Source organism: Hibiscus syriacus, unplaced genomic scaffold (assembly GCF_006381635.1).
Source record: "Hibiscus syriacus cultivar Baekdansim isolate YM2019G1 unplaced genomic scaffold, ASM638163v2 tig00112226_pilon, whole genome shotgun sequence".
In the NCBI taxonomy this organism is placed as follows: Eukaryota; Viridiplantae; Streptophyta; class Magnoliopsida; order Malvales; family Malvaceae; genus Hibiscus; species Hibiscus syriacus.
The window spans coordinates 247,048-272,799 of NW_024063274.1; the positions used below are offsets into that span (position 1 = coordinate 247,048).

Below are 25,752 nucleotides of genomic sequence, written 5' to 3' on the forward strand. Positions count from 1 at the left end.
ATAATAATAATAATAATTTTTCCTTACAACACAGGTAATTGAATTTCCATCCACCTTTGTTTATTAACCCTAGCAATGAAATCTTCAACTCTTTTATTAAGTTCCTCGGCAGGCAATTCAACCACTTGTTCATCTTCAACAATCTCCCTTCCATTAGTCAGTTCTGCAATTTCATATGTTTCTTCTTCAACAATCTCCCTTCCATTAATCTCTTCTGCTATTTCATATGTTTCTTCTTCAACAATCTCCCTTTCATTTTCTTCTGCAATATCTTCCCATGATGCTTTCTCCGGCAATTCGGACTCGCATGTAATCACTTCCTTTACTTCCAACAACCCTTTTTCTTCTTTACAATCCATCCTTTTAGCTTCATTCAAATCCAAAAACCCTGGATTCACCAACAACCCTTTTCCTTCACATGTAACCCGGCCATGACTCCGTTTGATGTATTCGTCGTAGACATCGCGAGCCACAGGAGGTTTCTTTGAACCGGCAACCCCGGACTCACCAACAAGGAAGATGACAATAACATTAACAACTACAAACAAGCACTTAGGGTCGGAAAATGAAGACCAAATACAGGGGAGAGAGATTAAAAGAGACTGCTTCATTGATGAACATATAGAAGGAATATCTGAGCAAAAAAAACTGCAGGCGAATGATATTCCAGCAAGCAAATGAAGGGTGTTAGGAATAGAAAACTGGGTTTTCATCTGCTTCTTCGTTGCCATTTTAGGGTTTCAAATTAGAAAAACTCAACGCCTGGCTGAACATTTCAACACGGTGACATTGAGTTAATATATAGAGGAGGGGAAGAAAGAAGGATACTACTATGGTGATATTCAAGAGATTCTCTACTTCCTTTTTAAATTGCTTTTTCTGCACTGCATGAGAAGGTTACTTTTTCTGTTGTCGTTTTCCATTGGTTAAACATGGTAATTAATTCGTCCAAAGAAAGGGTTAGCACTACTAAGAAAGTGACATTGATGCGTTTTCATCGTAAGGAAGACAAAGTAATTGTTAATTTGCGTGCTTTAAATTTCTATAATTGAAGCCATGAGTAGCACGTGTGTTAAATGAATGAAGTAATATTAACACGAGAAAATAACCTCAGTGACCAAAAATAAATTATAATATACGAATTTAATCAACTTTTTTTTGGATTTGTCAAAATGACCAACAAATTCGCAACGCAAATTCTAATTTCGCAACCCAGTTTCCAATTTCGCAACGCGAATATGTAAATCGCATTGCGATATTCTAAATTCGCGTTGTGATATTCCAAATTCGCAACGTGATAGTCAAATTCTCAACGCGAAAGTCAAATTCGCAACGCGATAGTCAAATTCGCAACGCGAAAGTCAAATGTTTTTACGCGAAACACAATATTAATTTCGCAACACAAATGTAAATAGTATTATCGCAAATTATCTCTAACCTAAAACCCTAAAGCACAACTCAGTCCCATCTCAATCTCTCACTCTCTACGGCGACATCCATCCCCATCTCCAACGAAATTCGTCCCCATTTCCGATGAAATCCGTCTATCTCCATCTCTCAGATCAACCCTCACAACCATTCATAGTCAGAAATGGAAAATCAACCACTGAGGGTTAGTTTTTTTAATCTCTTATTTTTATTTTGAAATTTTTGTATTATTATTAGATTTACCATTTCACTGAGATTGTTAAATTCATTCGGTTGCTGCCAATACTGCTAAACTATTTAGTCTTTAACCTTGTGAAGTTAGTATTTGTCTTTTTGTTGAAGAAACCCTAAATCGCAACACCAAATTCGCAACACAAAAATGAAAATCGCAACGCGAAACTAAAATCGCGTTGCGATTTTCATTTTCGTGTTGCGAATTTAAGTTTCAGAAACTTCTTTTATTCGCCAAATTGAAACTTGAATAAATTGTATTACTTCAACCAAAAAACAAAGACAAATACTAACTTCACAGTGTTGCTAATTTAAGTTTCAAGAATAAACTACTACTCTTTATGTTGTCCTTGAACCTGCATTAAACATATATGTTGTCCTTTTAAATGTTTATATAAGTGCTTACTTCTAGAATGTTATCTGATGCATTTTGTGAACTATGATGGAATAATGACTTGGGCGAATACCGTGCTAGTTTGAAACATATTTGGCTTTGTTTTCACTGTTTAATATCATGTCTGTTTGTAGTGTATAATTTGTAGTTTTTGGTATATCTAACTTGGTATGTTTATTATTTTTGTATAAATTTTTTTCGGTTCAATTGACCCTAAGGAATAAATTAAGCATAGCCACTAAAATTGCGTCGACGCTTACACCTCTAAAAAGAAAATTGTTTGAGGATACTTGCTTCGGGCTATGGCTGAAAGTAAACATCCGGGTGGAGATGCTATGTTGACACATTTGTTTCTTCAGACCATGACTAACGATCTACCCGAGGGGGTACAACGTGGTGATGAAGAGATATAGTTTCATTTTCCTCCGGCACCGGCGTATACTTGTTTTGGGTGGGAGGAGTTTTGCTTAATCATCGGTCTACGCTTCAGACACGATGATGTAGGTCGGTACACTAGTCATATTGCCCGCCCATCATGGTTATATCGGGTTTTTCCTGAGCTGGCAAAGTCGAAGCCGAGTATACATGTCGACGACTTAAAGAGATTATTTGATAAAGATGGTTTTACTCGGATGGATGACCATGATGTTGTCCGAGTATGCCATTTACTACTTTTGCATGCTGACTTTTTAGGCAAAGAGGGCAGACAACCAATCTCCGAGGACCTAATATTATTGGTAGAGGACCTAAATGCGTGGAACCTGTTTCCGTGGGGTTCATATATATGGAAAGCTACCTGGAAGAAGTTGTCGTCTGCCTCCGAGGACCGAAAAATTTTGCGGGGCGATGGTTCTAAATACACTTTGACAGGCTTTACTTGGGCTTTTAAGGTAAGAATTTCTATATAATGTTTCCAAAATTATAATTAATTATTTAACAATTATTAATGTTTGTGTATTATATTGTTTGTAGATTTGGATATTTGAGGCTTTCCCTAGTATGCGGACATATGCGATAAAAAGATCAAATGATATTCCTAGGGCTATTACCTAGAAGAGGAAACGCATGTTGGATTGGGAAGACTTACTCCCATATACGACGATTAATGATGTAAGTTAACACACAAATACTACCATATATAAACAAGTTATTACTAGTACACGTTTAACTTTGTTTGAGCTTTTATATTGTTAGGAGGCCAACTACCCATTACAGAGGCTGACACCCTCAGATGCTGAGCTTGCCACTGATTGGTGGCAAGCTAGTAAGCGGTTTTTTGATGGGACGGATGATGAGCACCCCCCACTTTGAGAGCCATCACCCCATCGGGCCGATTCTATAGCTCGACACCCGGAGCCATCACCTGGTCGAGCCTCTTCTCCACCTCCACCATCACCTATTCCATCACATCATCGAGCCTCTTCTCCACCATCACCTCATGATAGGCGACCGACAAAGAGGCTCCGTCTATCTCCATCTCCCTGTTCTCCACCTCCACAGGATGAGTTAGGGGAATTACGTGATGAGGTCGGTGCTTTACGTCATGAGGTCGGTGCTTTACGTGAAGATAATGGTGCATGGTGTGATGAGGTTTGATCTTTACATGGTGAGGTGGATTTTTTACGCGATGACAATGGTGCGCTACGCGGTGAGGTATCTACCTTACGTAATGAGGTTGCCGCTCTACGCGAGATTGTTTCATTGTTGCAGAATGAGGTTAATACTCTACGCAATGAGGTAAATTTGTTTAATACTATACTAAAAATACAAATAACTTTTTTTCGGTATTATTTATTTATTTATTTATTTATTTATATATTAATTTATTTTTAGCGGCCCGTTAAGGTAGATGCTTTACGTTGGGTTTTTCTTGCACGACGGGGTTCACGCTTTAGACGTCGTGCACGTGCCGTTACGTCTCCGTTCACCCCACTAGTGCCAAGACTCCGTAAGAATAAGCCCGATGCACCTATCATCATTCAAGAGGCGTCTCCTATCGTTCAAGAGGCCCCTGTTCAAGAGGCCACTGTCATCGTTCAGGTGGTCCCGTCCGTCGTTCAAGAGCCCGATTCATTTGGCGTCATATGTCGACATATTGATAAACCACCTCCCGTGCCCGATATGATGGATGCGTGTTGGCTTTCATATGAGTTACCGGCCAGTACCATTCCTCAACAGGAGATGGAAACACTACCGGACACAATTACGGATAATACCCTTTGGGCTAAGACCGCAGTTGATTTTTATCTACATGAGCGGAGCAAGGGTGTTATTCTGACCTATGCCAAATCGACGATGCTATTCATTTGTTTCTTGATCGATCTTGGTAGGGTATTTTATTAGGGGTTGAAGATAATGGCTACCTCGAAGGGGGCTAAGTATTATATTCTTCTTATATTGCATTTTGATTAATTTTTTTTAAATTATTAATAAATTCACTAATATATTTATTTTCTTATAAAACAGCATATTGATGCATGGGTGTCACGTCTTCTAATAATAAGGAAATTGAAGAAAAGAGGTATTCGATGGACTATTATGCCGACGTCTTTTCACGCAACTCACTTGAAGGATCAGAAAGATGCTTCATATAAGTTGGCTAATGGAAAAGCTAAACTTTATCCTGCGTGGTGGGAGGTCGATAAGGTTAGTATTTATTTTTTGAATATTTTAAATGTTTTCATAAATTTTATTTGATGTGCGCAATTATTTATGATTGTAGGTGTTTATCCTTATTTTGGAAAAGCGTCATTGGCTTCTCGTCTAGCTTCTCGTCGAGCTTCAGCTCCCATCCCTGAAGACAGTGGTATATGACAGCATGTTGAATTACATACCATTGTCTGATTTGAGAGATATTATTACAAAGAGATGGAGCGATCATTTGGCTAAATTCTTGAATGTGATTGATTATTGGACAAAATCTGGAAACAAGAAGCCAAAGAAGTTCAAAATTACTATGATCAGAGACGAGACTGCGCCACAATAAATGCAAGGAGCCAGAGGGGATTGTGGTCCTCTCGTATTCTTGTGCTTGGAACGTTTGACGATAGGAAGTATACAATATCTACCTCCCACAGATAGAGATAGAGCTGCAGTAGGCTTGTGGTTTCGGCATTATATGGCCAGATCGATATATTCGAGAAATTGCCTATCTGCATCCGCGTGCTGAAAGTTGTACATAAACAATTGGTAAGTTTGAGCAAGTGTTGTTAACATATATACTCTTTAATTGGTTTAAAAATATTTGGTTAAGTACCTAGAATTCAGTAATTTGCTGTTTGTTGGTTTTAGATGTGTAGAAAGTGTTGTTTGAGCAAATGTTTGGTTTCTGCAGGTTAATCCTGAAGTGAGCTGAGTGAAATGTATTTGTGCATAAACAACAGTCTGGGGTATACTTTTTTTCTTTGTTTAATTGAATTTTACATTGAAAGTTGATTTGTTACAATTGATGAGGAAATAAGATTTATTTTTTGATTAATTGATTTGTAAAAGTTGATTTGTTTAATTTGATTTGTAAATAAGAATTATTTTTTTGCTTGTTTCCTTGATTTGTAAAAGTTGATTTGTTGTTTCTAAAAAATTCAATCTGTATTATGTTTGAAGGCAAAAAAGACATGTTGAAGGTACAAATTCACAACGCGAAAGTCAAATTTGCAACGCGATTTTCGGTTTGCGAATTTGACTTTCGCGTTGTGATTTTGACTATCGCAACGATGATTTCACGATGCGAATTTGACTTTCGCGTTGATCGCAACATACAATATCAAGGTATATACAACATCAAGCACATTCCAAGCTATAAATACAAGCTAAGGACACTTGAAGAAGCAAAAAAAACAACTATCCAAGCAATCAAACACGAGAAAATCCCAACATGATAACAACTGAACAGATCATATCAATGTTCAAACTCAAGTTACTAATGAATGTCTAACTGAAAATGTATGCATTCACACATAAAATACACATAATACAACGTTTGCATTTAAAAATCACCTAAGTTAATAAGTCCCAAAAGGTGAAGCCGGTTGTGATTGGGATTTTGATTTTGATTGCGATTTTGATTTCCTTTTGCTTGACACCATATGAGCTTTGGATTTTGATGAAGATCCATTTTTTGGTAGAGGAAAAGATGATTGTGATGGCACTGGTGATCCACAGGTCAACCTTGTATGACCACTCTCCTTGCACCGACTACATGTCGATATCCTCTTCTCTTCACCCTTAGACGGTATATGATCGTGATTTTTTGGTCGGCCAGGTAGCCTGCTGTCCATGACTGGTGGCAAAATTATTTGTAAGTCATCTGGTATGTCCCACTCAGAAGGATGTGGACATGGGTAGACAATCTCGGTATAAGTCTGTCGATATACTTCTGTAGTGTAGCAATCCATAGCGTATGCGCTTGAATCATCTTGGTTTAGATGAAGAGCAACTTTTATAACATGGCCACACGGATAACCAGATGTTTGCCATTTCTTACAACTACACGTCTTTGCATTTAGATCGACAAGCTCATTTAAGTTATTATCCAATACTTCAAACAAAGTGTTTGAACATGGTTCAACTCTCCAGGACGTTGACTTCACAACACATTTCGTTATCTTTTTTTCAGTCCATGGTGTAACCTGACGTTCCAATGTTCCTGTAAATTTAAATAAATAATACTTAGTAAAATATATGATAAGTTACGAATTTAAAGAAATAATACTTGCATGGTTTCTTTTCTTGTAGTACCACTATTGAATAGAGGCTCGAAAAAACTCCATTAACATAGTAATGGGTAATTTTCGGGAATGACGACTTAGAGCGTTGATTGATTATGCACTATTAGACGTCATGAAACTATATATTGCTCCAAGTTGATGTACTCTTGACCATCTTTCAAACCCGACATCTTCTAGTGTTTGAGCACATTGAGGTAAAACATATCTTAAACAATGTATATGCTTATTAAAATCCACTTCCCGATAAGCTTTTACAGCCTTCCAATATGTCCATTTGTGATTTTTTATACCAGCAGACCTTGATTTTAGATTTATGTACAAATGAACACCACAAAGTCCATGAAAGCATCTGGGAAACACCTTCTAATAGCGTTGTCAATTGAGTTTGCCCTATCGGATATGATTATCAGATTGCTAATAGGACCTATGCAATCCCTAAGATGCCCCATAAACCATATCCATGAATCAGAGGTTTCAGATTTGCCAACCCCGTAAGCTATTGGCAGTATCCCATTGTTAGCATCCATGGCTACTGCTAATAAGTTTACTCCAAGGTATCGACCTTTCAAATGTGATCCATCAACTATAATAACTGGGCGCATGCAAGTAATAAACGAACGAATCTACAAAATCATATACACAAGAAATATAATCATTTAAATGTGAAATGCATGCATCTAACAAAAATGAGTCAACAATATTATAATTATTTACTAACCACAACACCAATGGCGATAAACAACAACTCAAAGCGTCCATCTCTATCTGTTTTGATATGAGTTACCGACCCAGGATTTTTCAGCTTTAAATTGTGACAATAAGCCGGCAGTTGGGCAAACGATGCTTCTGGCGACCCCCTCAACAATTCCAAGGCATAATATTTGGCTCTCCAAGCTTGAGAATATGAGATACTAATCTTGAACCGAGCATTCATGTCAGTCATAATTTCATGTCCCCGATATACCCTTCCATTCAAAAACATTAACTCGGCCAGAAAACCACCCAACACCTTTTTGTTTGCCTGTCTATGGTGAGGAAAAACTTTGGTTCTTGAACATGTATGTTTATAAATAAAAGTCCTAACTTGAAACATTTCGCAATCTTTTATCATCTTAGCAATCATACCCCACGTACAGTTTTTGTCAATCATACACCTTGTTTCGAAACGATCTTTGCTTGATTTGTTAACTCTTAGTTGATAGCCATCTTCCACACATTTCGTATACAAAGCTATCTTCAAGTCTTCTTTTGTATTAAAACAATCATCTTTCTTGATACGAATAACTTTTGTGTAACAATCAACTGATATTTTTACCAACTCTTCTTCCGGTATCTGAAGTAATTCTGGCATATTCCAGTTATACTCCCGTGGCATTTTCTTCTTTTTTCTTTCTTCAGGGACTTCTTCTTCTTCTTCTTCTTCTTCAGGGTTATATGAATTACAGAATGGATGTTCAACATGTTCATTCACAGTCGTAACTTCCTCCTCATTATCATCAACAACATCTTCCTCGGCGACGGCTGTTTCATTATCAAAATTCGAATTTTGACCAATATCAAAATCATTACATGCAAGGTCTGTTTCTTCTTCCATCACATCATCAAAATCCGACTATTGACCAAGATCAAAGTCCGGGTATTGACCAAGATCAAATTTCGAATACTGACTAGTACTCACAATTTTTTTTGTTGGCTCATAATCGTCTAACTGATCAATACGAAAACTGGAATTTGGTGCTGAAAGTTGATTGGGATTTGGATTAGGAAAAGGTTGTGGGTTTTGAGATTGTGTTTGATATTGTGTTTGGTATTGGAAATGTGGTGAAACAAAATTTGCTTGGTGATGAAATTATGGTGGAACCATTAAATTTTGAGTTGAAGAACTTAGTTGATTACTACCCGCTACTGACCCAACTTCACTACTTCTAGGTTCAACAACATATAATGTAACATCATCTTCTTGTGAAACACTAATGTAAGCAATGAATCGTTCAACATCTTCATTGTCGGTTAACAAATAAACTTTACCTTTTCTCAGATAAGATAGGCAAAATCCACTTAGAGGCTCTAAATTCAATTTCTTTGCAACACATAACATTAGAGTTTCATAAGTTAACTTTTTTAATGACAGTTTTAGTTGAAGATTCATGGGTAAAGGCACATATTGTAAAACACCATGAACATTCTCCCATGACCCTTCAAAACACAAATCTATCCAAACATGATCAACATTAGATGATTTCATTCTAAAAATTGTAAATTAATTTACTAAACAAACGAGCTATAAACTAGATATCATCACTAACTTAGAGAAAAACATAGCTTTATTAAGTTGATAGTTGATAATTTGGGAGAGAAATCATTGAAAAATTATATAGAAATAAAATTATGTAAAAAAAAATAGAGATGGGGAAGGATATCGTTGGATATAGGAACGGATGTCGCCGGAGAGAGTGATAGATGGAGATGGAATGAGTTGCGATTTAGGGATTTAGGTTATGAGAAGCTGCTGCTGCGTTGTTATATACCCAAAATATTTGTGTTGCGAAACTAAAACCTGTTGTGAAATTAAATTCGCGTTGCGAATTTGGAATATCGCAATGCGATTTACATATTCGCGTTGCGAAATTGGAAAATGGGTTGCGAAATTGGAATTCGCGTTGCGAATTTGTTGGTCATTTTGGCAAATCCAAAAAAAGTTGGTTAAATTCGTATATTATAATTTATTTTTGGTCACTGAGGTTATTTTCTCTATTAACACACATATATTACTCCATCCGTTTCACTAGATGTGTCTCTTTTGGTTTTTAAAATTATCTCATTCAAAATGTCTTATTAGAAAAGTAAACAAACAACAATACTTATATTTTCTTTTTTACGCTTATATGTCCCACTCTTTTACACTTATCAAAACAAATCTGTCAATCATCTTTTAAGATAATTTTGTCATTTATTTTGGTCAAATATATCACCTAAAACTATGTGCATAGTCATCATCAGACATAAATTATGGGACGGAGGGAATACATTATTAATTGTGTTATAGTTTGCAAAGAATCGAGGGATGTTGGGCGTAGTCGTATCTAGAGATAAACACGAGTCGAGTTAGATTGAGTTTTCGAGCAATCTAATCCAACTCGAGAAAAATATCCACTTCACTCGGAATTTGACATGTTTTTTGGGGTAAAATCCGAACACCCACCCCACATATATATTCTCATTTTTATTCGGTAAAATAAGAATTTAATTGAAAAAATTATAAAGTGATATTATTACAATTATTTCTAAATATATAAAAGATAATTATATTATTATCTCCGGTCGAATCAAATATTTTTTTTATCTTAAATCTAAACTCAGTCCAACCTAAATTTGAATTTTAAAAATATAACTTGATAATATAAGATTAAATCGAGTCAAATCGAGTAAGATCTGGATTTCATATACAAAACACACATATATGAGAAAATTTAATTTTATTGATGATGCATACATCAAAAATAAATTGAATATTCATCTTATTTTCTTATATAAAATATAATATGCACAAATATCTCGCTTGGAAACACAAGACGCCATCCCCTTTAGCATTTTTGCTTATGTTAATGATGTTATATAAAGTAGGTTCAATGAATTGGTACAATTATATCATAAATTACATTAGACACTTTGTTAAAGAAAGCAATTAAGTACACTCTCTTAGCATAATCAAGGAAGTTTTAAAGAAGGCTTTATGCCAATGTGACGTAAAGCTAAAAAGAACACAACACGTCTTTACTATGTTTTAGATGTCAAAGTTTAAATCAGAACAGAACGTGAGTTTTCACTTGTTTTTGTTTCCTTTGTGGCCATTGAAGACTGGATGGTTGAAATTCCTTCCTTAGCTACTAAGAGAATGCATATGGCCGGCAAAGGAACTATCCAAATGGACCCAACTTTAAGTAGGCATAGGCGTGGTAGAAGTGTCGGATTCATATAGTATTAAACATGTACTACTTTATAATCAAATAACGAGTCCCACAGATAATGAAAGTACTTTCCACTACGTAATGAAATTAAGCCCTAATTCAACCATAAAAGTGAAACTCAGTATAATTATTGGGATCGAGGTCTTACAAATAATGCAAGTACTCTCCGTTGCGTGATGGTAATATAAAATCAAACCCTAAATCCAAGAGATAATTTCAATGGGAGTTTTATACGAAGGAGTCTCTTTCTACATATAAAGTTCCAAAGTAAGCTACTTTAGCAGGCGATAATGATCAACAATCTGGTAAATACCTGGCCACAACTAACATTTTTTTTTTCAATCTTAAAATGTGGGAAACGAAAGTGCACATCCTACCTACTAGCATCTCTTAAACATCAATGGATAATACTTGAGAGAAGCAACTAGTACCTGCAATACCAATATGCTACCATGTGCAGTCTTTATCATCTTGTTCAACGCCTGCAAAATTCACATAAGCCTATTATCATCTTGTTCCAAGGATAGTCTGATATATCCATAAAAGAAAAAAGGGCTAATGTCTAAAATGGTTTCACACCTGTGGTTTGAGCGTGGAGAAATCAAAACCATATTTTGCAGCTTTATTTTCAATCAAGTCCCTTGGGGATGAAATCTTTACTATCAATGTAAACGCTTGGTATGTGGGAAATCCTGGACCATTCACGTCCTTTAACTCTCATGCACTCTTCCTTTAGCAGTGGACAATTTTTAATAACTGACTGCCCAAGTGAGAGTAGCGTGTGTTTATCCCGAAGAGATGTGAGCTTAGGACAATCTCTGATTTTCAATAATTCAAGAGAGGTGAGATGTTGAAAGCCCTTGGAGCACATGAATTCCAGATTCTTTAAATTCGAAATCCAGATAGAGGTGAGCGAAGGAGGCAGCGCCATTCCCATCCTTTCATCTGGAAACGACACCACATTTGAGCATTGTTCACCGCTGATTACTAGTCGTTTAAGGGAGGTGAGTTTAAGGAATCCCCATTCAACAGGTGAGCTATATATTTTGGGTGCACCTGAGATTTCAAGTGATGCCAGGTTGGTGGGGAAACCCTCTCCTGGAAAGGATATGTCAGCCGAACACTCCCACACCACTAACTTCTCAAGGGAGGTGAAGTTCTTCATGCACTTCGGAAGGGCTCCAACATTTTTACAACTGCCGATTGTGAAAACCCTGAGCTTTGTGAGGGGAAACTCACAAACCATCAGATTTGAACCCCATAAAGTGATCTCTTGGAGATGGCTGAGATTGTTTAATCCTCTTGGTAAAGATTTAGTATTTTGAGCACCCCGAATTTTAATAATTTCGAGATCAATGGTTTCACGGAAGTCTTGGGCTATGGATTCCAACACCAGACACTCCCAAATATCTAGATTTTTAAGCATTACGGGTAACTTGGCGTTGAGAAATAAGCTGCTCAGCTTTGGACACACCCAAATTTGTAGAGTTTGAAGCCAATTGCATGTATCACCCCCTGTGATAACCATATTAGAGACTGGCACCTACTAATTTATAAGTGCTCAAGAAGGCAAACGTTACTGCTCATACTCTCATCAAACAAATATTGTAAATTATCACAACTCGAAATCATCAGTTCTTTTAGAGCAGTGGGGAAGTTACTCTCTGTAAAACAAACCAAGCTTGGACATCTTTCTAGTATCATTCTTGTAATGAATGTGAAAGCATGCGCCACTTTTGGTAGCAAATTGGAATCATTAGATCTTAAGTATTTGGAGTTTGCAAACCTCAACATTCTCTTCGCGTCTGCAATACTAAACTTTGAAATGCTTGAAAGATTCACACTTTGCAGAGAGCTAACTTCTGCCATGGGCGCAGATGAGCATTCATCCACCAATTCTTCACACCCTTTGACGCTTAATTCACGCATTGATGAAAAACTTGAAATTGAAACTACTAACCTCCTGCACTCTTCGATTTCAAGTTTCTGCAAGGACTGAAGACGGGTTGGCAACCTTCCCAACAATTGAGGACATTGTCTGATCGAAAGCTCACGAAGGCTGAGAAACTTTGAAACCTGCTCATCACCTTCACAAGCGTCCCACTCCTTCCAGTTTGGTAGACTCTCAAAAGACAAAGTCTCTAAAGATGCAAATGCAATTGATTGATCTTCTCCAAACAACTCAACACCAATCTTGTGCACCTCATCCACACCAGCAATCGAAAGATCTTTTAAGGATGACAACCTTCCAAATCGGTGGTAGTGATTTGCAGTTTTTACAGCCAAATAGCTTCAAAGACAACAAATACTTGAAGGAAGAATCTGCTATCCAAGTGGGGAATTTTGCACCACCGAAATTCTCAATGACGAGTTGCTCGAGCTTTTTCGGAGGATGAAGAGAGTCTAACACTCGTTCTTCAACTTCATTCTTCCTAGTAGGCTTCTTAAAGTCTTCACTCCATTGCAATGCATGATCCCTGATTTCTCATTCAACCTTGCTTCCCTTGCTTCTTGATCATTAACATTTTCTAACCCAGAAAGACAAAAGTCACCTCTGAGATTCGACAAATTCTTCAATTCTCCAATGCGATGTCCATCACCTTCGCCTATAATAAAACTATATAATCTTTGAAGATTGGTTAGATTAATCTAACCAATTCCTAAAGGCATCTTTCTATTGAGTCCACACCTCTAATATGCAAGTTAACAAGATTTTCCATATTCGAGGGTAATTTTTGAAGCCTGGAACATTTTTTTAATAATAAAGTTTCCAAATGATAAAGAGTACATAAAGAATCAGGTAAACATTTGATTTGAGTACAGGAAAGAATCAAGAAGCGTAGATGCTTTAAATTTTCGAAATTTTCAGGCAACTCAGCAATTTCATATCTGCACAAAGAAAGCACCCTTAAGAAGCGAAGTCTCGGCAATAATTCAACCAAGACAACATTAGTCAAATAATCAAAACACCACCAACGAACTTGCTTTAACGGTAGAAAAGTACGCAAAGAATTTACTTGATCAAATGCTTCAAACTTCTTCACCGTGTCATACTGACTGACAATATTAGAAGAATGACGAGAACGATGTGAAACCATCTGTTGCTTATTGTCCTCCAGTCTGCAAAATACATCTCCTGCAACTAACTTAGCCAAATCATTGATAAGATCGTGCATTAAGTACCGTGATTCATCTTTATTAGATATCTGAAAAAATGACCTTGAGACTAGATCTTGAAAATAACGGTTTCCAAGATCTTTAATGTGATGTTTAGCTTTATGTTGCAAGAACCCTTCTGCACTCCGTAACAAGATTATCTCCTCTTCTTCGAATTCGTAATCTTTTGGAAATATGGAGCAGTATGCAAAGCAGCGTTTCAAGTGAGAAGGAAGGTGATGGTAACTTAATCGCAGTGCAGGAATTATGCCACATTTATCTTCTGATAAGTCCCATATCTCGCTCTCATATGTTCTTTCCCATTCATCAAGATTCTTGGTTGTACGTAAGAAGCTTCCCTTGGCTGTTGCTGCTAAAGGTCAGCCATTACACCTTCTCACTATGTTCTCTCCAACTTGTTTAAATTGGAGATGTTCATCGAAATTTATCTCTCTTAATGCATGCTGGCAGAATATGGACAAACAGTCTTCCTGTGATAGTTTATCCAAGTGAAAAGCTTTAATCGGATCCACATTAACTGAAACATTTTGAAGGCGAGTAGTTACGATAATCTTGGTCATTGCTCCAAAGGGAGACCGTAAGATGGTCCAATCATCATAACTCTCATTCCAAAGGTTATCTAAAACAATAAGTTTTTTCCAGATAACTTCTCCTTCAACTTGACTTGAAGTAAATTCAAGTCATTCTCATCAGGTGAGAAGGATCGATCGATCTTAAAATAGTCTTGGTTATTTTGGCAGCATCAAAGTCATCGGAAACACATACCCATGCCTTGTGATCAAAAGAGTCCGCAGTTCTGGCATCATTGTAGACAAGCTGAGCAAGAGTTGTTTTCCCCATCCCTCCCATACAAACAATGGAAAGGACTGAAACTCCATTGGAGCTATTAGTTTTGAGCAAATCTAGCATTTCTTGCTTCTCGTTGTCTTTGCCGACACACTCCACAGCTCCATCCACCACCACCAGGGAAGTAGGTTGAAGCCTGGCCGGTTTCTTTCGATCGGAGCTTGCAGCTTGAGGCAAGATCTCACTCAACCCCAAACTACTTCTTCGTGTAGCCAGACTGTTGAGTCTAGTGGTGATCTCTTTCATCTTGGGAATCATGGCATTTTTAAATAGAAATGACGATGGAGTGAAATCAGTACCGGTAGAACAGGTAGGAAGGAGTTTCCGTACCTTACTAGTGGTGGCCTGAGCCTGAGTTTTGTGGAGCTTGAGACGTAACTGTTCATAAGCAAACTCGTCCAAGATGTCATCCGCATCATAAGCCAAGTCTTGGAGATCTTCCAACCAACTCTTCACACCCTCGTCCTTGATCTGCTTCTCCTCTGCATGGTTCAACACAGCTTTGATATCGGGCAATATGGGTTTCCACTCCTTGAGCTGCTTGTACACTTGCTTAGAAAGAGCAGCCTCTCCAATAAAAACCATGGTAGGATTTGAAGAAAGAAGCTGAAGAGAGAAACAATGAACAAGAAAAAGTGAAGAAGAGGAGATGGACTCTGTGGTAGTGGTGAAAGTAGAACAATATATTTTAGGCGTCTGTTAATTCAGAGTCAATGAGGTAATTAGCCCAAGTCATTGAAAATTCCGATTTGTTGCGTCTGCCTGCAATTATTTGTGGCCATGTGCAGTGCATTGGACTATGAGAATATAATACTATTGTGGCCTTTAAATTTGTGTTGTGGCCATGTGGTGTATGCACTGGACTAGGAGAATATGCTCTTGTGGCCTTTGCTTTTCGGCTTTAATGGAATCTAGCGGCCATATATCTAACTAAAGAAGAATATATTATCTCCCATAACATTAATGCCAAATCAAATCAAATTAATAATGCCGGCTACAATTGACCTAAGTGTTTCCCGTTAAACTCAAACCCAAGAGAGAACTTGAACGGAAGTTTCAATCTTAAAATGTAAAACAAAAGTACATATCCTAACATCTGCTGATCATAAGTGGAGACTTAAGAGAGGTCAGTACCTGGAATACCAATATGCTCCCATGCGCACTCCTTAACGTTAGAAAGCTAGAACCGAAGCTTCACATAGTCAGAATATTTCACAGCTACAATTCTCTGTGTAGAGCAGATCAGTTGAATATCTTCATTGATTTTCTTGAAATTATCTTTTGAAGAGAACACTTTCTTCAATGCCAGCAAAAGTCACATAACTTCAACCAATTTTTGTTGTTTTAATTTCAATCTACTTGGACATCTTTCTAGTTCCATTCTCGTAAGGAATGTTAAAGCACGTCAAGAAAACATTCATCCGAAGATTTTTCACGCTGAATTTGATTTGACCTCGTCATTTATAAAACTTGACTTAACTCGAACCAAACTCGATTTTACAAATCGATCATATCAAATCAAGTTAAATTAAAACACATCAAGTTAAATTAAAACACATCAAATTCTGGTCAAATTATCATTTGTACATGTCGATACTTGTTAACAGTTGACGATAAAGAAAACAATGAAAGCGAATTAATGATTTAATAATTATAACATAATTTTTCAAAGCTCAATAACCAAAACACAAATTCTTTAAACATTTAGAGACTATCATTGTAGTTTATCCTATAATTAAATTGCAAAGATAGCTTCTTCCCCGTATATATTAAAATGAAGGGTAAATTACATATTTATTATCTAAATCATCAGTTTTAATCTATTTTAATATTTAAATTTTTAATTTTTATTCAAAATCATACTTAAAGTTTAATTTTTATTTTATTTCAATATCTGTCGTTAAAAATTTTAATATCCGTTTAAAATTTAACGTTAAATTTTAAAAAAAATAAAAAATTAGGAACAAAAATTGATCACAGATAATAATTTAAGTACTAAATGAATTAAATTAGTAACGATATTTTATTAAAATAAAATAAAATAAAAACTAAACATTAGACATAATTCTTAAAAATTAAAAATTTAAATATTAAAATTGATAATTTAGATACTTAACACGTTAATTACCCTACCCTAAAAGCGAAAGAATGAAAGCCAACGACGCTCGAATACCTCCTGAATTTCCCCACCGGAGGCTTGCAACACTCAAAAGATCCCGCTACTAAAAGAACCCAAGCGCTCTCCGCCTTTTCTAAATCTCCCGGAAAAACAAATATTAATCGGAAAAGATGAGTACTATGAAGTTTTGCCGCGAATGGTCAGCTCTCACAGCCCTTTAATCTTCATGCATTCATTTCTGTCTTGAATTTTTTCATCCCTATAGTTATTTTTCTCTTTTCTTTTCACTCATTGACCTTTTTCATCCCTTCGATTTTCTTTCCTGCGCCTAAATTTTGGGTTTTTCTTTTGTTTGGTTGATAAAGTAACAATATCCTCTACCCGAAGGAAGACAGGGACCAGAAGATTCTCCTCTACGCTTGCCGCAACTGCGATCACCAGGTTCTTTTTACTTATTTATTTATTTTTGCAGGATGAAAATTCTTTTTTTTTCTGGATTGAATGCGGGATGAAGAATTAGAATTAAGAGTAGGGTGTCTTTGTTTTCCCCCTTTTCATTTAGGGTATAATTTATTTTTAATTTACTTTTTGATTCCGTGTTAAACCCACATTAATTCCTAACCCATTCCATCCTTTTTACCGTTTCTCTCTAAATTTTTCCAATTTAGAAGATGTGTTTCTTTTGTTTTTGTGAATTGTTGACTCAATACCAGAAGTTAAACGCTTTAAATTGGGATTATCGTTGTTGTTTATGTAGGAGGTGGCTGAAAACAACTGTGTGTATAGAAATGAAGTGCATCACTCTGCAGGTGAACGCACTCAAGTATTGCAGGATGTGGCTGCTGATCCAACTCTTCCCCGGACTAAAGCCGTTATTTGCGCCAATTGTAAACACGGAGAGGCTGTGTTCTTCCAGGTGAACTTCCTACGTACTTAAGTTTTTGTTTATGGATACAATGGTTACCGGAAAAATCCTTGTTGTAAGGAGAAAATGTGATTCATTTCTTAAGGATTCTTTGTGTTTTAGAAAATTGAAGGAAAAAATTGACTGAAAAGTTTAATAGAGCATTAAACTTGAGGTTTTGTGTGCATTATATCGGATTTCTTATATTGTTGCATCTGCTTTTAAGATTTTTCAACTTTAGCGTAGAACGCTATTGTAGTTTTTGGTTATCGAAAATGTAAAAAATGTGGGTGTTCTCTACAATTAATACTCGGTAGGAGATATGTATTTTCCCTTCTTCTTCTATGGTCTTCTTTTTGTCTTTGTTTTCCTCCATGTAGCATCAAGGGTGATTCATATATAATGAGGATATATGTTGTGTAAACTCTTCTTCGTTTCCCTAAAGCATCTGTCAGTAAGACATTCGAATATGTGGACGGTGATATATGCATCCAAATACATGGGGGAAAATGCAGAAAAAAATTGAGTTTACCCGTATATGAAACAAACTCCCTCACACCCCACCCTGGGAAACATAGATGTTTTGTTCGGGGCTTATCTAGAATGTATATGTTTTTTGGGGGGAAACAATTTTTTTCTATGCATGATGAGTAGTGGTAATGTTTCTTCTAATGCAACCCTTTTTTCAGGCAACTGCTAGAGGGGAGGAAGGTATGACACTGTTTTTTGTCTGCTGTAATCCGAACTGTGGACATCGGTGGAGAGATTGAGGTTGAGGTGTAGGTGGTCTCATAAGTTGATGATCAGAGCTGCTTGATGTGATCTTCTTTTGAAAAACTATTTTTACCAAGACTTTTGTGTTAATGTTGTTTGAGGAGTCTTAGTGACACTCGTTGCTCAAACTGACCTTATAAAAGATCTCAAAATCTATCGTTCTCCCTCACAATTTCATCTTAGTTTCCATTTCTACATACGTATTGAGCTCTAGTTATGATCTTATCTACTGAAATTTCCACTTGCTGAAGCTCATGGTTATATCATGTGAGCTTTGAAGTTCACTCTGGTAGGGTTAAACTTTCCACTTTAGCCTGTTGAATCTTTTCTTATGGTAAAAAGATTCCTTTGCTGCTCATCTCAGTTCTCTAGTGTTATGTTACTCTGATTTTGAAATGGTGTACGATATGCTATATGTCCGACGTCGTTTTGTTCATTTTTTCTGTATTTTTTCCCCGAATTTTCGGAAGGTTATCATCATATCCATATGCATAAATGCGTACAATATGAGTGTCGGATATCAATGAAGTGTTGGATTGATTATCCGCAAGAAGAACAAAGCTAGCAGTCTACTCATCAATGGCGATAATTGCTGTATGTCTAAATTTTCCTCCAACGTACACTTTTGAGTTGTCTCAACAAATTTCTCCAGTCACCATGGCTAAACTTTTCCCTTAAGACAAGGGTCAATGCTTTCATGAACATCTCCCTTTCTAAAACAATGCAAAGCCCAATCAACCAACCGACATAAGCTTCGTTTCAATGGCGGCCTGCTGCAGAACACTTATTATAGATATTCAACCAAGCGATTATTTATAATAATTGATTAATTGAATTATCTATTTGTAATTTTATTAATAATTGATGTATTTTACCGGAAAAGAATGAGCTAAGTATGAGGCGAATTTACCCAAAAGCTAAAAAAAATAGGATAGATTATACATTTAATACTTAAACTATTACTTTTGGTCCGTTCAATGCCTAAATTTTCATATTTTTTTCTCTCAAAATCATACATAAAGTTAAGTTTTTGTTTTATTTTAGTATAATGTTCAAAAGTTAACATTAAATTTTGAAAGAATATGAAAATTTAGGTATTAAAACATACTAAAATTGATAGTTTAAGTACTAAAACAAACTAAAATTTAAGAATGATTTTTTTCTCAATATTATACCTAAAGTTAAGTTTTTGTTTCATTTTAATATCTCGTTCAAAATTTAACATTAAGTTCTGGAAAAAAAATAGGAACTAAAACAGACTAAAATTAATAGTTTAAGTACTAAACGCGTGAAGCTTTTAATGGTATGATACTAAAGTTAAACAAAAACTACATTAAGCATGGTTTTGAAAAAAATTGAAAAATTTGATACTAAAATTGATTAAAACTGATAGTTTAAATAATAAATGCGTAGCTTACCAAAATCTGTTAAAAAGTGTTATCCATTAAACCTAAATCCTAATGTTGGATGATTAAGACTGCGAGTAATGGCGCAAATGGCACACCCGTGATGGTAAAATTATTAAAATTCGACTCGTAAAAGCTCGGAATGAAAGAAAATCTGGAAGATAAAACATACATGCTGGAACGATTAACATAAAAGTAAAGCATTTTGTATAGAATGGGAAACCAATAAGCATAAAAGCCATTACGTTTAAAACCAGGTTAAAATGATTCTGACTAGATTACAGTGATAACCACTGCAATGTAGCTATTTATGTTTAGATTTTGAAGAACTACGTCTTACACATTATTTTCTGTTTTGGGGGGGGGGGGGACCTCGAGAAATAACAATCTATGCCGCCAGCTCCGTCTAGTGAAGCAAGGATCGAATGGCAGCAACGGCATCACCTTTATGCTCACGGAGTGTTCTCTCGGCAACCTTTTTGTCCAACTTTTTATTTCCAATAGAAAAAAAAGCGTATTAGAATCTTTGGCATATTACATACATGGAAAGAACAATATATATCCAACCTCTAATTCGTTAGCAATGATGTCCACTTCAGCTGCATTAATCTTAACAGCAGCTAATTCTTTCTCTCTGTACGGAACAAAAATGTAATGTTTGCTTTAGACGAGCATTTAGCAGAAATTCAAAAAAAGGGGAAAGAAAACTGTCAAGTACTCGAGGATATGTAATGACAAAGAAGTTCATGCCACACTTTTGTTTTAGCATAACCAAGTTGAGTTATTACTGAGCAGCTGAGACTCGAGAATTCCGGAACTGAAAAAACTAAAACATCGAATCTTTCGTTTGGAAAGGCAAACAAATTATGATACAGCAATGGGATTTAGGGGCTCCTTCAATAAAGCGGCTGAGGAAGAATAGAAGGATTATAACAACGGTGAAAGGAAGCTTATATTGCAAACTGAAATCAAATGTGACTACCCATAGACAGTGATTAAAATTCCTGGATATCAAGCTCATCAGCTTCCGATCTATGTTATTCATACTAGGGTTCGTATCTACAAGTATGTATCCAGCACAAATATGTCAGACGGTCCTTGGAAAGGTTATAGATTTATTATAAACCGTACCCGTATCCGAATACGAGCCAGATAAAGGAGCAATCTTCCTAATTTGTTAATGACAGAACAAACAGCAAAGTAAAATTCAATAGAGTCCAATCCAATCCAAACAGAACATTTTTTTTTTCAAACAAAGCAATCCTCTTCTCTGCCCCGACAAAATCTCAAAATTCAACAAAAACCACCTAATCGGACTAAAATTCTATATAAATATTCAAATATTCAAGCCGCGGTTCGATTAAAAACTCCGATTGTTTTCTTACCAGAAAACTACAGAAATGAAATTTGTAGAAGGAAAATAGCTCAAACCTCAATCTCATAGCGTTTTTTTCAGCTTCAGCAGAAGCTGCAATCGATGCCATGGCCTAACAAATCAAAACCAGACCCATGAGCAAAAAGATTGAATTAAAATTATACAAAAAGAGAATGTGATTTTATATTATTAAGCGTACCGATTGGGCACGAGAAGAATCGAGCTGGCGGTCTTCGACACGGTCGGTGAGTTTATCGAAGGCTTTGCTTTGCTGTTGCAAATCCTTGGAGTCAACGCCTCCATCTCCGGCTTCCATCTGCTTGCTCTTTTGCTTTGGTGACTTATGGTAAGGGAAACCAGCTAGAAGAATAACAAAACTAAAACCCTAACTTGTTGATCCACCCGACTTTCAAGTTCCCTACTTTCCGGCTCAATGTATTTAATAGAGTAAATTACATGAATAATCCTCCTAACTTTTATATACATGAAAGGGAAAAGTAAAAAATAATCCAAAAAACTCGAAAACAAGATAAAGATGCTAATAAATCTAATTGCATCAGTAAACGAATCACAATAGGGGATCAATCAACTAAAAGACCACAAACAATCGCGAATCAAAGTTGAGTGTCTTGAGAAATCTATTTCCAAACATAAATCGTATATCCAAATTCATCCAAGGGTCCAAAATAGGGCAGATCGACAGGATAATAAATAAGTGACATATTGATCAGTTGAGTCGATGTCAAATCCAACCCTTAAAAAGTAAATAAAAAAGAAATACCAAACGAAAGATATAGAAGATAAAAAAAACATACCAAAAGGTAAGAGAAATCGTGACATAAAAGCAAAGAAAATCGTGTCATGAAGACAAAATTACTAAAAATAAAAAAAAATAAAAAAATAAAGATGTGATATAAAATAGATGAAAAACAAAGAATACATGCATATTTAATCGGTCATTAGTAGATATTAAAATATTTTATTTCTATAAAGAGGTAGAAAATAGATAGATGAGGGTAAGAAAGTCTCATCCTTTCTTTTGTTCATGGTCAATAGTAGGGGTGTGTAAAATTATCCGATCCAGTTGACCCGACCCGTCGACCCGTCGACCCGGATCTAAAAAAATCGGATAATTCTCTAAAAAAATTACCCGGCGGGTCGTGTACCCGGCCCGACATTTCCCGGGTCGGACCCGGGTCACAAAATCTAGTTTTTCCGAGTACCCGGTTAGTTTTTTTTATATATATATATAATTATATAAAATATAATGAATTATTTATATTATGATTATTATATTTTGTATTTCGAACTTTTAAATTTTATATTCGGATATTAGAGTATATAAGTCGAAGTTTCGAACATTTAAATTTGTGTATATATTTTTTAAAATTAATAATTTGAAAATAAAAAATTAAAAACCGGGTATCGGGTATCCGATTACCGGGTACCCACAAAATCCGGGTACCCGATTACCGGATACCCGTAACATCCGGGTCGGGACACGGGCCGAAAAATCGTCGACCTGGAAGTTCCGGGTACCCGGAAATCGGGTACCCGGATTTGCACACCCTAGTCAATAGATCTTATAATAGTTGTTAATGTTTGTGTCAGATTAGAATCTATAATAACTACTTATAGATTAATAGATTAAGTGATATGGTTAATTATTAATAATTTTAACTTAATTAGATCACGTAAATTTAATGAAATCACATTAATTTTACTAATATTCTAAATTTTTGTTCATTATATTGGTAAGATATCAATAAATTAAAACCAAAAATATATATAATTTTATTAAATCCCATATCAATCATAGTACATTTCTTTAATTATAACTTAATAAGATATACAATATAAAACAAATTTCTCAATACATAATTCCTTAATTTCCCATCATCGAGAATCATTCAATCAAGCCATGCAGGTAGCCAATAAGTGCCTTTAATAAAATCAATGGTAGTCCAATACTTAGCTTCCTCGTCGGTCAATTTTTTTACCCAGTGAGCTCTATTCGACATATCAGCTCCAGGCCCATGGTTCTTATACTCGGCATGGAACAAATCACTGCAACGCAAGAGGATCACATCAGATAAACCAGAAAAACAAAAGCTTTGATTCAGAACAGAAATGGCGGAAATTCGCTTACTCGGGGCCATCGTGGTAGCTCCAATCGGTCCAGCCCTCGGGGACGATGGTCTTGGACAAATACATGTGAGCGAAAACGACGGTCGAGTATTTCCCTTTAGCCCTTCCCAGGTAAACATAACCGATGCCATAAACCTTGCCCTTGAGGAAGACGAAGCCGCTGTTCTCTTCATGGTTTGCCCTGTTTTGTGCTGTGATGGATCCGTGGATCGCGATCCTCTTGTCTTGTAACACAAAGATCTCACAGTTCTGCAGGTGCTTCGATCCATTAAAACAGGCGAAACCCAGAGCTGTTTTGTGTTTAAACACCCAGAAATTTGATTCAAACTTACGTGAAACATTGTTCTTCCTCGGCCGAAAATGAAGTCGATGGAGCCTTGTATGTAGCAGCTATCGTAGTAATGTCTTCCTTTGTAATCGAACAAAGTGTTGTGGGTGCTAAAGAATGCGCAGTGGTAAAATGCAACCATGTCTGCTCCCACAAATGCCGCCACTGACTGGTTCTGGGATGTATAAGCAACGCCAGTCGGTGCTTCATTCTGCCATCGAAGACCCAAAATTGAAGCTTGTTGATGATGAACATCAAACAAATATACAAAAAAAGAGGCTGTTAATCTGTTACCTTGAAGCTAATACCGAATGCGATGAAGTTTTTCGCTTCGACGGAGAACGTGGCGGATTCCTTGTTGTCGACGGAGCTCTGGGACCAAATGATGCCGGTCTTTCCCTTTCCATTGCCTCTCATGAAGATATAACGTTTCTCTTTCGGCACGTGAACCTTTTCTCTGCAATATCAAAAGCATTTCATAGTAATCCATCATGTAACGGTGGTACAATGCTATTGGGAATGGATTACCTATAAACTCCTTTCTTAACATGGATGATAACCCATTTACTATTCCCGTTCGGGACGGCGTTAACGGCCTCTTGAACCGTTTTGTAATCTCCACCGCCTTCGGCATCGACCGTGATGGTCAAATTCGCGGCAAGCTTCTTCGTCAAGAAAGGCGCGTCGAGTTTGAACACATCCGGTTTCTTGCCGTCCACGGAACATGGGAAACAGAATGCAATAGCCAATACAGAAGCAAATGCAATATTCATGGGAGACATGTTTTTGGATGCCTTGTGGAATGAATATTGCATTAGACTTTTCAACATACGTTTCTTGAGATTTTTCTGGTGTTTTCGCCCCTTTTTTTAAAGGTAAAAAATTGTTGGGGGTGGACGAAGAAACAATATCTATCTTCGAGGGTGTTTTTACAACAAATTATTCTTTTTGTGGTTTATAATGTGCATTGATTTTGGTTAAGTAACGTGTTTTAAACTAATGGTTTGTGAGCTTATAATAGCAACAACTAGCCCATTAGGCAGAAAACAATGCCGAAATGGAGACAAAAATAAATGATACAACAAATTTGTTTTGGGTTAATTTCATCATATGTCCCTAATATATGGCCTTCATTTTAAATTAATCACTAAACTTTTAAACATTCCAATTTCATCCCTAAACTACGACTATCATTGTAGACCAGTCCTCAAACTTTTAACATTTCTTTTTCATCCCCAAACTATGATATCCATTCTACATTGGTCTCTAAACTTTTTGAACATTTCAATTTAATCCTAAATTACATGTGTACGCTAATCGCATTCCTTGTTAATATAATTGTTAGACCAAGTTATATTATTATATTTTTGAAAGAAAAAAAAATGTAGCTTAAACTATGTTTGAAATGGATTACATATTTGGATGAATTTGGGGATAAAATTGGATATGCAAAAGTTTAGGGATTAATTTAGAATGATATTCATAGTTTGGTATGAAATTAGAATGTTCAAAAGTTTAAGGACTGATTTAGAATGAAAGTCATAGTTTTGGGATGAAATCAAAATGTTTAAAAGTTTAAAGACTAATTTGAAATGAGGGCCATAGTTTGGGGACATACGATAACTCATTTGTTTTTTAGTATGCTTGTTCAATGGATCCGATCGATCTATTTGAATTGTTCGAGCTAAATTTTGAATATTTTTTAAAACGATAACGAAATTGCTTTATAAGTGGAGAAGATCCCAACTACTTCATATCATCTACTATTAATAGGCTTGTAAAGGAACATGAACGAACAATAACAAGCTACATTCCTTAATGAACGAACACGAACAATAAATTTTTTGTTCATTTATGTTCGTGTTCTTTCATTTGTTCGGTTAAACTTAAACGAACATAAACATACTTCGATCGTGTTCGTTTACAA

The 25,752-nt window shown here is 36.0% G+C and overlaps 3 protein-coding genes and 1 pseudogene across 3 annotated transcripts; 1 reads left to right on the plus strand and 3 right to left on the minus strand.

Annotated features, from left to right (window-relative positions):
* Positions 1-12,299: 12,299 nt before the first annotated feature.
* Positions 12,300-15,356, minus strand: LOC120176079 (annotated as a pseudogene).
* A 1,551-nt stretch (positions 15,357-16,907) lies between these two features.
* On the plus strand, positions 16,908-18,740 carry LOC120176066 (DNA-directed RNA polymerases II, IV and V subunit 9A). The gene is made up of 4 exons (XM_039182578.1): positions 16,908-17,089; positions 17,256-17,331; positions 17,648-17,806; positions 18,484-18,740. The coding sequence occupies exons 1-4, from the start codon at positions 17,061-17,063 to the stop codon at positions 18,562-18,564; spliced, it is 345 nt and encodes a 114-aa protein (XP_039038509.1). The 5' UTR covers positions 16,908-17,060; the 3' UTR covers positions 18,565-18,740.
* Positions 18,741-20,198: 1,458 nt separating this feature from the next.
* LOC120176067 (huntingtin-interacting protein K-like) lies at positions 20,199-21,771 on the minus strand. The gene is made up of 4 exons (XM_039182579.1): positions 21,549-21,771; positions 21,406-21,461; positions 20,542-20,608; positions 20,199-20,461 (listed from the first exon to the last, which is right to left on the minus strand). Exons 1-4 carry the CDS (start codon positions 21,663-21,665, stop codon positions 20,381-20,383), a joined length of 321 nt encoding a protein of 106 aa, XP_039038510.1. The 5' UTR covers positions 21,666-21,771; the 3' UTR covers positions 20,199-20,380.
* A 1,348-nt stretch (positions 21,772-23,119) lies between these two features.
* On the minus strand, positions 23,120-24,666 carry LOC120176063 (probable pectinesterase 67). The gene is made up of 5 exons (XM_039182574.1): positions 24,354-24,666; positions 24,120-24,282; positions 23,830-24,036; positions 23,499-23,746; positions 23,120-23,416 (listed from the first exon to the last, which is right to left on the minus strand). Exons 1-5 carry the CDS (start codon positions 24,653-24,655, stop codon positions 23,260-23,262), a joined length of 1,077 nt encoding a protein of 358 aa, XP_039038505.1. The 5' UTR covers positions 24,656-24,666; the 3' UTR covers positions 23,120-23,259.
* Positions 24,667-25,752: the final 1,086 nt, after the last annotated feature.